Source organism: Sander lucioperca, chromosome 19 (genome assembly GCF_008315115.2).
Source record: "Sander lucioperca isolate FBNREF2018 chromosome 19, SLUC_FBN_1.2, whole genome shotgun sequence".
NCBI lineage: Eukaryota > Metazoa > Chordata > Actinopteri > Perciformes > Percidae > Sander > Sander lucioperca.
Window position 1 is genome coordinate 5,533,401 of NC_050191.1, and position 12,500 is coordinate 5,545,900.

General features: G+C 47.9%; 1 protein-coding gene across 1 annotated transcript in view; it reads right to left on the reverse strand.

Annotated features, from left to right (window-relative positions):
- brf1b (BRF1 RNA polymerase III transcription initiation factor subunit b) overlaps positions 1–12,500 on the reverse strand; it is a 40,514-nt gene that overhangs the window by 518 nt on the left and 27,496 nt on the right. The window contains exons 5-18 of the mRNA XM_031315047.2: positions 11,957–11,988; positions 11,810–11,882; positions 11,061–11,210; positions 10,847–10,940; positions 10,551–10,677; positions 10,431–10,470; positions 10,235–10,330; positions 8,906–9,238; positions 7,168–7,229; positions 7,001–7,082; positions 6,856–6,908; positions 6,474–6,760; positions 5,675–5,726; positions 4,073–4,241 (exon numbers count right to left, since the gene is read on the reverse strand). Coding sequence (XP_031170907.1) covers positions 4,073–4,241; positions 5,675–5,726; positions 6,474–6,760; positions 6,856–6,908; positions 7,001–7,082; positions 7,168–7,229; positions 8,906–9,238; positions 10,235–10,330; positions 10,431–10,470; positions 10,551–10,677; positions 10,847–10,940; positions 11,061–11,210; positions 11,810–11,882; positions 11,957–11,988 — 1,650 coding nt within the window. The remainder of the gene's footprint in view (positions 1–4,072; positions 4,242–5,674; positions 5,727–6,473; positions 6,761–6,855; positions 6,909–7,000; positions 7,083–7,167; positions 7,230–8,905; positions 9,239–10,234; positions 10,331–10,430; positions 10,471–10,550; positions 10,678–10,846; positions 10,941–11,060; positions 11,211–11,809; positions 11,883–11,956; positions 11,989–12,500) is intronic.

Sequence of the window (12,500 nt, forward strand, 5' to 3'; positions counted from 1 at the left end):
CGAGAACGTGGCGTGCTATCACCAGAACGTGGCGTGCTATCGCGAGAACGTGACGTGCTATCGCGAGAACGTGGCGTGCTATCGCGAGAACGTGACGTGCTATCGCGAGAACGTGGCGTGCTATCGCGAGAACGTGCCTTGCTATCACCAGAACGTGGCGTGCTATTGCGAGAACGTGACGTGCTATCGCGAGAACGTGGCGTGCTGTCGCGAGAACGTGGCGTGCTGTCGCGAGAACGTGGCGTGCTATCGCGAGAACGTGCCTTGCTATCACCAGAACGTGGCGTGCTATTGCGAGAACGTGGCGTGCTATCGTGAGAACGCTCTCCTGGGTGAAAGTCCTGTGCTTTACCCATCATCCACCCCGACCAACCTCCCTCGTTTCATACTACTCGCTATGGCGATAATTCACGTGTAATGTAGGTCAACGGAGGCCAAACGGCGTTGATAAACACGCTAAAAAAACGATTATGCGTCTTGATAACACGCCACCTAGTGACATCAGCCTGGTCATTCTCGTGATGTCTTGTAGTTTAGACCTTTCTCCAGCAGCCATGTTGACGGGTCAGAGTAGGACCAGGTGTGTTCAGACCGTTAGTGAGGCAGCGTTCCCCTAGGAGAGGTCCTGCTGTTGGTCTGAAATATCTCACTGGGACACGAGATGGGACTGAGCCGTCGTTAAGGAGACCAGTCTCAGCCGGGCTCTTCCTGCTAACACAGGAGACACACCGAGCTGATAACCAGCCGTCTGACCGTCTGGGAGGTCGGTGACTCGAGTCTGGTCGGTGTGTTCGTGCCGTCGTCAGTCAGAGGAGCCGTCGGCCTTCATTTGGGCCGACCTGACATGTTCAGTCAGAGACAGGACAGTCGGAGACAGGACAGTTAGAGACAGGGCAGTTAGAGACAGGACAGTTAGAGACAGGGCAGTAGGAGACAGGACAGTTAGAGACAGGACAGTTAGAGACAGGACAGTCGGAGACAGGACAGTCGGAGACAGGACAGTCGGAGACAGGGCAGTCGGAGACAGGACAGTCAGAGACAGGACAGTTAGAGACAGGACAGTCGGAGACAGGACAGTCAGAGACAGGACAGTTAGAGACAGGACAGTCGGAGACAGGACAGTCGGAGACAGGACAGTCGGAGACAGGACAGTCAGAGACAGGACAGTTAGAGACAGGACAGTCAGAGACAGGACAGTTAGAGACAGGACAGTCGAGACAGGACAGTCGAGACAGGGCAGTAGGAGACAGGACAGTTAGAGACAGGACAGTTAGAGACAGGACAGTCGGAGACAGGACAGTTAGAGACAGGACAGTCGGAGACAGGACAGTCGGAGACAGGACAGTTAGAGACAGGACAGTCAGAGACAGGACAGTTAGAGACAGGACAGTCAGAGACAGCACAGTCAGAAACAGGACAGTTAGAGACAGGACAGTCAGAGACAGGACAGTTAGAGACAGGACAGTCGGAGACAGGACAGTCGGAGACAGGACAGTCAGAGACAGGACAGTTAGAGACAGGACAGTTAGAGACAGGGCAGTAGGAGACAGGACAGTTAGAGACAGGACAGTCAGAGACAGGACAGTCGGAGACAGGACAGTTAGAGACAGGACAGTCAGAGACAGGACAGTTAGAGACAGGACAGTCAGAGACAGCACAGTCAGAAACAGGACAGTTAGAGACAGGACAGTCAGAGACAGGACAGTTAGAGACAGGACAGTCGGAGACAGGACAGTCGGAGACAGGACAATTAGAGACAGGACAGTTAGAGACAGGACAGTTAGAGACAGGACAGTCAGAGACAGGACAGTTAGAGACAGGACAGTTAGAGACAGGACAGTCAGAGACAGGACAGTTAGAGACAGGACAGTCAGAGACAGGACAGTTAGAGACAGGACAGTCAGAGACAGGACAGTTAGAGACAGGACAGTCAGAGACAGGACAGTCAGAGACAGGACAGTTAGAGACAGGACAGTTAGAGACAGGACAGTTAGAGACAGGGCAGTCGGAGACAGGACAGTTAGAGACAGGACAGTTAGAGACAGGACAGTCGGAGACAGGACAGTTAGAGACAGGACAGTTAGAGACAGGACAGTCGGAGACAGGGCAGTCGGAGACAGTACAGTCGGAGACAGGGCAGTCGGAGACAGGACAGTTAGAGACAGGACAGTTAGAGACAGGACAGTCAGAGACAGGACAGTCGAGACGGACAGTCGGAGACAGACGTCAGAGACAGGACAGTTAGAGACAGGACAGTTAGAGACAGGACGTAGGACAGGGCGTAGAGACAGGACAGTTAGAGACAGGACAGTTAGAGACAGGACAGTCGGAGACAGGACAGTTAGAGACGGGACAGTTAGAGACAGGACAGTCAGAGACAGCACAGTCAGAAACAGGACAGTTAGAGACAGGACAGTCAGAGACAGGACAGTTAGAGACAGGACAGTCGGAGACAGGACAGTCGGAGACAGGACAGTCAGAGACAGCACAGTCAGAAACAGGACAGTTAGAGACAGGACAGTCAGAGACAGGACAGTTAGAGACAGGACAGTCGGAGACAGGACAGTCGGAGACAGGACAGTCGGAGACAGGACAGTCAGAGACAGGACAGTTAGAGACAGGACAGTTAGAGACAGGACAGTCAGAGACAGGACAGTTAGAGACAGGACAGTCAGAGACAGGACAGTCAGAGACAGGACAGTTAGAGACAGGACAGTCAGAGACAGGACAGAGACAGGACAGTTAGAGACAGGACAGTTAGAGACAGGACAGTCAGAGACAGGACAGTGAAATGAAGACAGATTCAGCAGCTGCACGGCCTATTTCTCTCTTCAAATGTTTTCAGAAACACGTTTCGGTGAACTATTTTAGTCCAATATGAGATCGTATTCTGAACGAGTCGCCATTAATGGTCGGTTGAAAAATCCAAAATCTGGAAGCAGAAGCCAGACCCACGTGACGCGTTCGTCCAATCAGCTTCCGGTTCTCATTTTCTGGTAAACAATCAGACTGTTAATGGAAACAATACAGAGCAGCGCCGCCTGCTGCTATGGAGACGTATTACGTTTCGTGCACGTGCAGAGCGTACGCTCAAGTCGGCGTCTCCTCAGTGTGTTCTGAGGAACTTTCTGGACCTCGGGGACCCGACTGATCAGTCCGACTGGCTTTACTGCCGACGGCCGGCCGTCTGGTTGGTGGGTCAGGACCTAAAGACAAGTCAACATGTCTGCTGAGCACTCTGTTTACTCTTGTGGTAGGAATGTCTGTTGTGCATTCTTCTTCTTCAGCGTGGGACGGTGGGAAACGAACTTTGGATTCCTCTGCATGTCTAGTATATGTGAAGAAATTAACAAATAAAGATGACTTGACTAGAAGTGTTTTTCCCCCAAAATCTGTGTTGACGTTTGATTAAATGCTGAGATAAAGAGGTTTCAGTCTGGAACCGCCAGCCAGCCGGCTCCGACAGGAATCACGACCGTAAAACACGTCAACAAGTCAAAGAATAGAAAGAGACTTCGTATTCGTATCGGTTCATTTCATATTCATATTGTTTATACTTATTATTTATACTTATAATATAAACCAAGTCAGTCTGTAACTGATGGTGTGTATGGTCCCAAACAGGTCTCTGTTGAGAATCAGCCTGGGTCTCACCTGTACAAATTAAGGTGAAATAAAGAAATAGATATTTTAGGAGTAAACCCTCCCTGAACCATGGGAGGAATAATCTAACTCTCCTGGGTTAGTAACTACTTCTAAAGACAAGAACGCCTTCGTAAAACCACCCTAACCCTTTCACAATAAAATATCACCTCCTGTATAGACACATACGGTACCTTTCACAATAAAATATCACCTCCTGTATGGACACATACGGTACCTTTCACAATAAAATATCACCTCCTGTATAGACACATACGGTACCTTTCACAATAAAATATCACCTCCTGTATGGACACATACGGTACCTTTCACAATAAAATATCACCTCCTGTATGGACACATACGGTACCTTTCACAATAAAACAAAAATTACAAAGTACAGCCCTTCAGAATAAAAGCCCGGACTGACCTCCAACGAGCTGCAGAGCGCTGACGCACTCCTCCTCCTCCACCACGACTTCCTCTTCCTCCTCCTCTTCCTCCGCCTCCGCCACGGCGGCAGGCGGGGGGGAGGGGGCCGTGTCGGGTTCAGGGTAAGAGGTCACTTCAGCTGCTGCCATGGTGACGGGGTTTTCTGCCTAAAGACGGGAAACAGATTCAGGTTTTAATTCACGATGTGTAGATAACGGCCACGCAGAATCTTAAAATCAAACTAAACTAAACAAACACGTCTGACAACAGAGCATCAGAAACATGCGTATCTTTGAGTCTGAGCGTCTTTAAGGCTCTGTCCCCCCAACCAGGCGGCCGGCCTCGGCAGGATAGCCCGTCGGACTGATCAGTCTCCCCGAGTTGGTCCAAAAAGTGCCTCATTCATTGGCTTTCAATTCAAGTTGAGCTTTGATACCTTGACCTTTTTCTACTGTTGGTTATTTTGTATTGTGTATTGTATATTGTATATTGTGTATTGTGTATTGTATATTGTATATTGTGTATTGTGTATTGTATATTGTATATTGTGTATTGTGTATTGTGTATTGTGTATTGTTATGTATTTGGTCAACTATGGTTGTTTTTAAACGTGCTGTATGAATAAAATTTAACTGAACTCAGAACTCAGAACACACCGAAGAGACGAGTCGTAATACGTCTCCATAACAGCAGGCGGTAATAATCTGGATTGTCGCCCAAAAATGAAAACCTGCAGCTGATTGGACGAACGCGTCATGGGTGTCTGGTTTCTCCAGAAACTCACAGCCAGACTGTCATGGCGGCTCGTTCAGAATACGATCTCATATTGGACTAAAATAGTTCACCGAAACGTGTTTCTGAAAACATTTGAAGAGAGAAATAGGCCGTGCAGCTGCTGAATCTGTCTTCATTTCAGATCAACAAAGGTCAGTTTAACAGATTTTACTCAGATTTTGAGAGACTCTAGTCACGCTCATCCTGCTCCCCGTTTCCTGGTTAGCTCTCCACCAATCAGATGGCTCATTGAGTCAGACTGCCGGCAGTGCCCGCCCCCCCGATTATACATGTCAAATCAGCCAGAATGAAGACCGACGGCTCCTCTGACGGACGACGGCACGGAACACAACGACCAGACTCGCGTCACCGACCTCCCAGACGGTCAGACGGCCGGTTATCGGCTCGGTGTGTCGGGACCTTTATGATTCTTTCTAAGATTATTTTTTGGGGCTTTTCCCTTTATTATGAAGTGAAAGTGGATAGACGTGAAAGGGGGAGAGAGATGGGGGAGGACACGCAGCAAAGGGCCGCAGGTCGGATTGGAACCTGCGCCGCTGCAGGACTCAGCCAACGAACGCTCTCACTGGGGGGGGGCTAGAGGCCTCCATCTTTAATGACTCTTTCTCTTTGAGTTTCTGCTCTTCAGCAGATGAAGCCTAACAAATTGTCAAAAAAAAAAACGTAACAAAATAAATAAATCAGCCGATTTTCATCGAACGCTTCAGCCTTTAATCCTGAAGGAATCAGCGATTCTGATTTCTATAAACTCCTGATCAGTTTCTGATTCAAACCGTGAACGTCAGAACGGACGCTGTGACATCACCTGGAGCGCTGTTCTCTTCTTCTTAGACGTGGAGGACAGGAGGAGGCGCACCCTGCAACAACAGGATCAACGGATTATTAAACTAGTTATCAAACTAATACATTCATCTCCAACTACTTTAATAATCCTTTAAGGTAAGGTAACTTTATTGTCCCCGAGGGGCAATTATTTATACAGCCAGCAGACTAGACCTTAGTGGTCCCCTAATACTGTGTGTGTGTGTCTCTTTATATAGACCTTAGTGGTCCCCTAATACTGTGTGTGTGTGTCTCTGTGTGTGTGTGTCTCTGTGTGTGTGTGTCTCTGTGTGTGTGTGTGTGTCTCTGTGTGTGTGTGTCTCTGTGTGTGTGTGTGTGTCTCTGTGTGTGTGTGTCTCTGTGTGTGTGTGTGTGTGTCTCTGTGTGTGTGTGTGTGTGTGTGTGTGTGTGTGTGTCTCTGTGTGTGTGTGTGTGTGTCTCTGTGTGTGTGTGTGTGTGTGTGTGTGTGTGTGTGTATGTGTGTGTGTGTGTGTGTGTGTGTGTATGTGTGTCTCTGTGTGTGTGTGTGTGTGTGTGTGTGTGTCTCTGTGTGTGTGTGTGTGTGTGTGTGTGTGTCTCTGTGTGTGTGTGTGTGTGTCTCTGTGTGTGTGTGTGTGTGTGTGTGTGTCTCTGTGTGTGTGTGTGTGTGTGTGTGTGTGTGTCTCTGTGTAGGTGTCTCTGTGTGTGTGTGTGTGTGTCTGTGTGTGTGTGTGTGTGTGTGTGTGTCTGTGTGTGTGTGTGTGTGTGTGTCTCTGTGTGTGTGTGTGTGTGTGTGTGTGTACCTCTTCCCCATGATGCTAGCGTTAGCGGCGAGGTCTTGGTTAGCGTCGCTGTTCTTCCTGCGCCGCCGCCGGTTGAGGCGTTTCCCCGCGGCGGCAGCGGCAGCGGGGGGGTCGGCGTCGGATCTGCTGGGACTGCTGCCCCCCCCACTTCCTGTCCCGCGGCTGTTCAGGTCTCGCAGGACGTCGTAGTTGATCTTACTGGAGATCTTTTTCTTCTCCAACATCCTCTCGATCGCCTCGCCAGCCGTCAGCGCCGCCACCTGCGCTTTCTTCTTCTTCTTCTTCGGCTGCACACAGGAAGTCAGACACAGGAAGTCAGACACAGGAAGTGAGTCATGTCGGCCTCTTGACTTGAGGCAGGGAGACCCTGTTGTTGACTCACCTTCTCTTTGTACGTCCCCTGTTCTTTCTCTTTCTGTATCCTCTCTTCTTTCTCTGTAAACACAAACAGCCAATCAGAACCCAGAACCCTGACGATGATGATGATGATGATGATGACGATGAAGATGGTGAAGAGGTTTCCAGACCTTTCTGCTCTTTCAGGTACTCCTCGTTCTGTTTCATCCACAGCTCTGTCTTCACCTCAACCTCCCGCTCGTTCAGGATGTACTGTACAGCACAAAGCCACAGTCACACTTCCTGTCCTCACACCCTTTCACAGTAAAAGCCTGGATCAGTTCAGAGATGAACAAACCTTTTCTATCTCGTGGTCGTCGATCCCCATCAGGTCCAGCTCGCCGCTCTCTGACTGCTCGTCTGTCAAACACAAACAGGCCCCGTCAGAACCAACCCCCCCACACCAGGACCACGTTCAGCCCGACATCACGTAGCAGCGCGTTTATTTACACTGAAACGGGAAGGAGGGGGGGTGTTGCACTAATGGAGAGATGTCAGAGTGGGGGGGCTGCCCATGGAAAGGTGCCCCGAGCAGTTGGGGGTTCGGTGCCTTGCTGAAGAGCACCTTGGCAGTGCCCAGGAGGTGAACTGGCACCTCTCCAGCTACCAGTCCACCACCATATTTTGGTCCGCATGGGGACTTGAACCAGCCTCCGGTTCCCAACCCAACTCCCTACTGACTGAGCTACTGCCAACAGTCCTACATTTCTCACCTGATGGTTACTGGTTTTAATATGCTTGTTGTATGTGTGGCTTATCTGTTTTTAATGTGCTAAATGTGCTGGTTTTACTCTAAAGTGTCTTTGAGTACCATGTAAAGCGCTATATAAATAAAATTTATTATAATTAGGGCTGTCAGCATTAACGCGTTAATCGCGATGTGATTAAGGGCCGAGCATAATGCGTTCATTTTTTTTTATCGTATTAATCGCATGCCGCCATTTATTAATTTATTTTGACTTCACTCGGCTTTGCGTCGTGCCTAACAGGCTACTATTTCACCGTACTTCCTCGTAACTCATCCTGCTGCTGCAGGAATAGCAACGACGATTTCGGTGCCTCATTCTGGAGCCACTGATATGTCTGCTCTTCTCTCTGATGCTCTGAAGACGATACAGGAAACACAAACTCAACAGCAGCTAATGTTAGCCTACCGCTAGCTAGTTAACACTATACTCAACAGCAGCTAACGTTAGCCTACCGCTAGCTAGTTAACACTATACTCAACAGCAGCTAACGTTAGCCTACCGCTAGCTAGTTAACACTATACTCAACAGCAGCTAATGTTAGCCTACCGCTAGCTAGTTAACACTATACTCAACAGCAGCTAATGTTAGCCTACCGCTAGCTAGTTAACATTATACTCAACAGCAGCTAATGTTAGCCTACCGCTAGCTAGTTAACACTATACTCAACAGCAGCTAATGTTAGCCTACCGCTAGCTAGTTAACACTATACTCAACAGCAGCTAATGTTAGCCTACCGCTAGCTAGTAGCTGGATTAAACACGGTTAAAATGCTGACAGCTAACTCTAAACGGTGTAAAGTGTGACTGTGTTTTACTGTAGAGGATTCAACACCAGGATGTAACAATCTGCAGCTGCTGTTGTTGGGAAAACACAGACGGTGCGTTCAATGAAACTGGTAATTTACAGCCTTGAGGTGCATTCAAAGTTATTGTTAAATTCAAATGTGTGACTACATTAAATATATAATAAACATATACAAATCTTAAAATCAAGTTCATAAAGTAACTTTCTTTGCATTCATTTGATTCCCAGTGAAGATCGTCTGGTAAGAATGGCTTTCCATTGTTAATATGGACTTAAAAACTGTTCTGAAATGCTAAATAATAGAATTTTAATCATGCGATTAATCGCGATTAACTATAGAAATTCAACGATTAATCACGATTAAGAAAATGTAATCGTTTGACAGCCCTAATTATTATTATTATTATTATTATGATGTGTAAAGTGTCCTGAGATAACTTGTGTTATAAATAAAGTCATATTGAATGCTGAGCTGAGCCGTACCGTCTGGTTTCTCTCCGGTCTCGCTGAAGGTCTGGAAGGTTTGTTGGAGACTGGCGGCAGCCGGCAGTTTCCCCAGGATGTCGGCGAGCGGGGCCGTCTGGCGCTGAGGGCCCGGCCCGTCCACGTCTAGCCCCGCCTCCTCCCTCTCTGGTCCCGCCCCCTCCATCTCTAACCCCACCTGCATCTTCTGGCCCCGCCCCTCCTCCTCCTGGATCACCTGACACAGGAAGTTCTGCGTCAGGTGATCGGCGGCGGCTCGCAGCTCGTCCTCTTCGCCCTCTGGCGCCGCCTCGGGTTCAGACGGCGAGGACGCAACCTCCACGCCCTCGGGGTCTGGAAACAGGAAGGAAAGAGCTGGTAAAGGTTTGTCTTTATTCAAACTGTTTGTTGTAACAATGGGTCTACAAAAAACTACAAAAACTTCAGAAACAGTGACAAAAACTTCGAATAATGTGACAAAAATGTGGTGAAATAAATCTCCAGGATCCAAAGGAGTAGTCCCCATTAAGACATATAACTTTATAAATAACCGTTTTGTATCTTTGTAGAAACACGTTGCAGGGATAACATGGATGAAAAAGAATTGAAACTGAAAGTCTCCGGACTGGTACTGACAGACTCTGGACCGGTACAGAGAGACTCTGGACCGGTACAGACAGACTCTGGTACAGACCGACTCTGGACCGGTACAGACAGACAGACTCCAGTAAAGACAGACTCTGGTACAGACAGACTCTGGTACAGACAGACTCCAGTACAGACAGACTCTGGTACAGACCGACTCTGGACCGGTACAGACAGACTCTGGTACAGACAGACTCCAGTACAGACAGACTCTGGTACAGACCGACTCTGGACCGGTACAGACAGACTCTGGTACAGACCGACTCTGGTACAGACAGACTCCAGTACAGACAGACTCTGGTACAGACAGACAGACTCCAGTAAAGACAGACTCTGGTACAGACAGACTCTGGTACAGACAGACTCCAGTACAGACAGACTCTGGTACAGACAGACTCCGGTACAGACAGACTCTGGTACAGACCGACAGACTCCAGTAAAGACAGACTCCAGTACAGACAGACTCTGGTACAGACCGACTCTGGACCGGTACAGACAGACTCTGGTACAGACCGACAGACTCCAGTAAAGACAGACTCTGGTACAGACAGACTCTGGACATGTACAGACCGACTCTGGACCGGTACAGACAGACTCCAGTACAGACCGACTCTGGACCGGTACACAGACTCCAGTACAGACCGACTCTGGACCGGTACAGACAGACTCTGGACCGGTACAGACAGACTCTGGACTGGTACTGACCGATTTCTTTGGCGTAGGCGGCGTAGATTCCTCTGAGCTTCGGTCGGCTCTTCTCCAGCTCCGTCTCGATCTCGTCTTTGTAGCAGCTGATCTCTCCTGGCGGGACAAAATGGAAACGGTAAGTCCTTCCCCTAACCCTCTGGTGTCCTCTCAAGTGTCCCAAATTAATCCTTGAGTGGCAGAGTTAGGAACTGACCCTCGACTTCGTCCAGTTTCCTGGCCAGTTCATGTTCCAGCTGCAGAAGAAGAAGACAGTAAAGGTCACTGATGGTTCGTTAACTCACGTATCAGCAGCCAATCAGAGCCAGCGTTCTACCTGCTGCATCTTGACTTTGTGCTGCGCGGCGGTGAAGGACGGCGGGTCACACTCCTGCTCCAGATCCACCTTCATAAACTCATCGATGGTCAGCTGACTGGTGGGCGTGTCCTCAAACTCCGTTAGTCTGCAGACAAGGAGACAGGATGCCGTAATCTACTGTAATCTACTGTATTCTATTGTAATCTACTGTGTTGTACTGTATTCTACTGTATTGTACTGTATTCTACTGTATTGTACTGTAATCTACTGTACTGTGCTGTAATCTACTGTATTCTACTGTAATCTGCTCTCACCTCTTCCTCAGAGTGGTCTGGCAGACCTTCACCACGCTGATCACGTCTTTCACCGTCCGCCGAAATTTGTGCATCCGAGCGGCGACCAGCAGAGCTGAGGAGACGAGGAGAGCACGGTGAATACATGGTTGTTGATGTTTGCTGTTGCTAGGTAACGGGTGAATACACGGTTATTGATGTTTGCTGTTGCCAGGTAACGGTGGCCATGTTGTACCTGCTCCACAGAGGCCTGAGGGCCGGCGTCCCGTGTGCATCCAGTCCCTCTTCATCCTCTGCACCAGACGAAGAGCCGTCATGGAAACCTCGTGAGTCTTCACGCCGAACTCCAACATGTGGGCGAACCGAGGGATGTACAGGCACGGGTCTGGAGGGGGTACAAATATACATACATATATATATATATATATATATATATATATATATATATATATATATATATATATATATATATATATATACCATCACACACCACACACTATATATATATATATATATATATATATATATATATATATACATATATATATTAATGTAAATGCTTTAATGTAAACATTAATACTTTAAATAATGCAGCAGGTTAGAGGGAACCTGATTAATACCCAGCTCTGATTAATACCCAGCTCTGATTAATACCCAGCTCTGATTAATACCCAGCTCTGATTAATAACCGACAGCGTCCACTAGATGTCAGCAGAGAGCACGTCTTAAAACTGAGGACTGTGATGTTGAAGTGGTTGATGGGAAATGTAGTTCTGTAAACACACTTTTCCTGCAGCTTCTGAGTATTTACATCTAATAATTTACATATGTGACAGGATATTGTTTGTTTGAATCTCTGCGTCCTTTCTCACACGTCCAGAGCAACATCACTGGGATATTTATCTATTTCTAACAGTTTAAATACACAGTTTTACAGTTTTACAGTATATTACAGTTTTACAGTAAATAAAAGGAGGTTGTCACCGATGGCGGGAGCGTTGATGCAGAGCTCTCGAGCCAACAGCAGGAAGGTTTTTCCCAGGATGTAAACGTTCACCTGAACACATCAAACTAAAGTTACAACTGTAGAGTATAGAAGTATTAATATGTGTATATATATATATATATTACCTGCAGCAGGTCGCTCAGGTCCAGCAACATGTCTGAAACTCAGCTCAGGAAAACCAGTTCAACGGCCAAAGGTCACAACAGGAAACTCAACGATTAAAGTGCTCATATTCTGCTCATTTTCAGGTTCATACTTCTATTTTGAGGTTGTACCAGATTAGGTTTACATGGTTTAATTTTCAGAAAACACCATATTTTAGTTGTACTGCTCATTGCTGCAGCTCCTCTTTTCACCCTGTGTTCAGGTCTCTGTTTTAGCTACAGAGTGAGACCTCTCACTGCTGTAACATCTTTGTTGGCAGTCGCACATGCTCAGTAGCTAGGTAAGGACTACTAGCCAGTCAGAAGTAGAGTATGAGGGCCCTGATAGTACCTAGGTAAGGACTACTAGCCAGTCAGAAGCAGAGTATGAGGGCGTGCCCTGACAGTACCTAGGTAAGGACTACTAGCCAGTCAGAAGCAGAGTATGAGGGCGTGTCCTGACAGTACCTAGGTAAGACTACTAGCCAGTCAGGAGCAGAGTATGAGGGCCCTGACAGTACCTAGG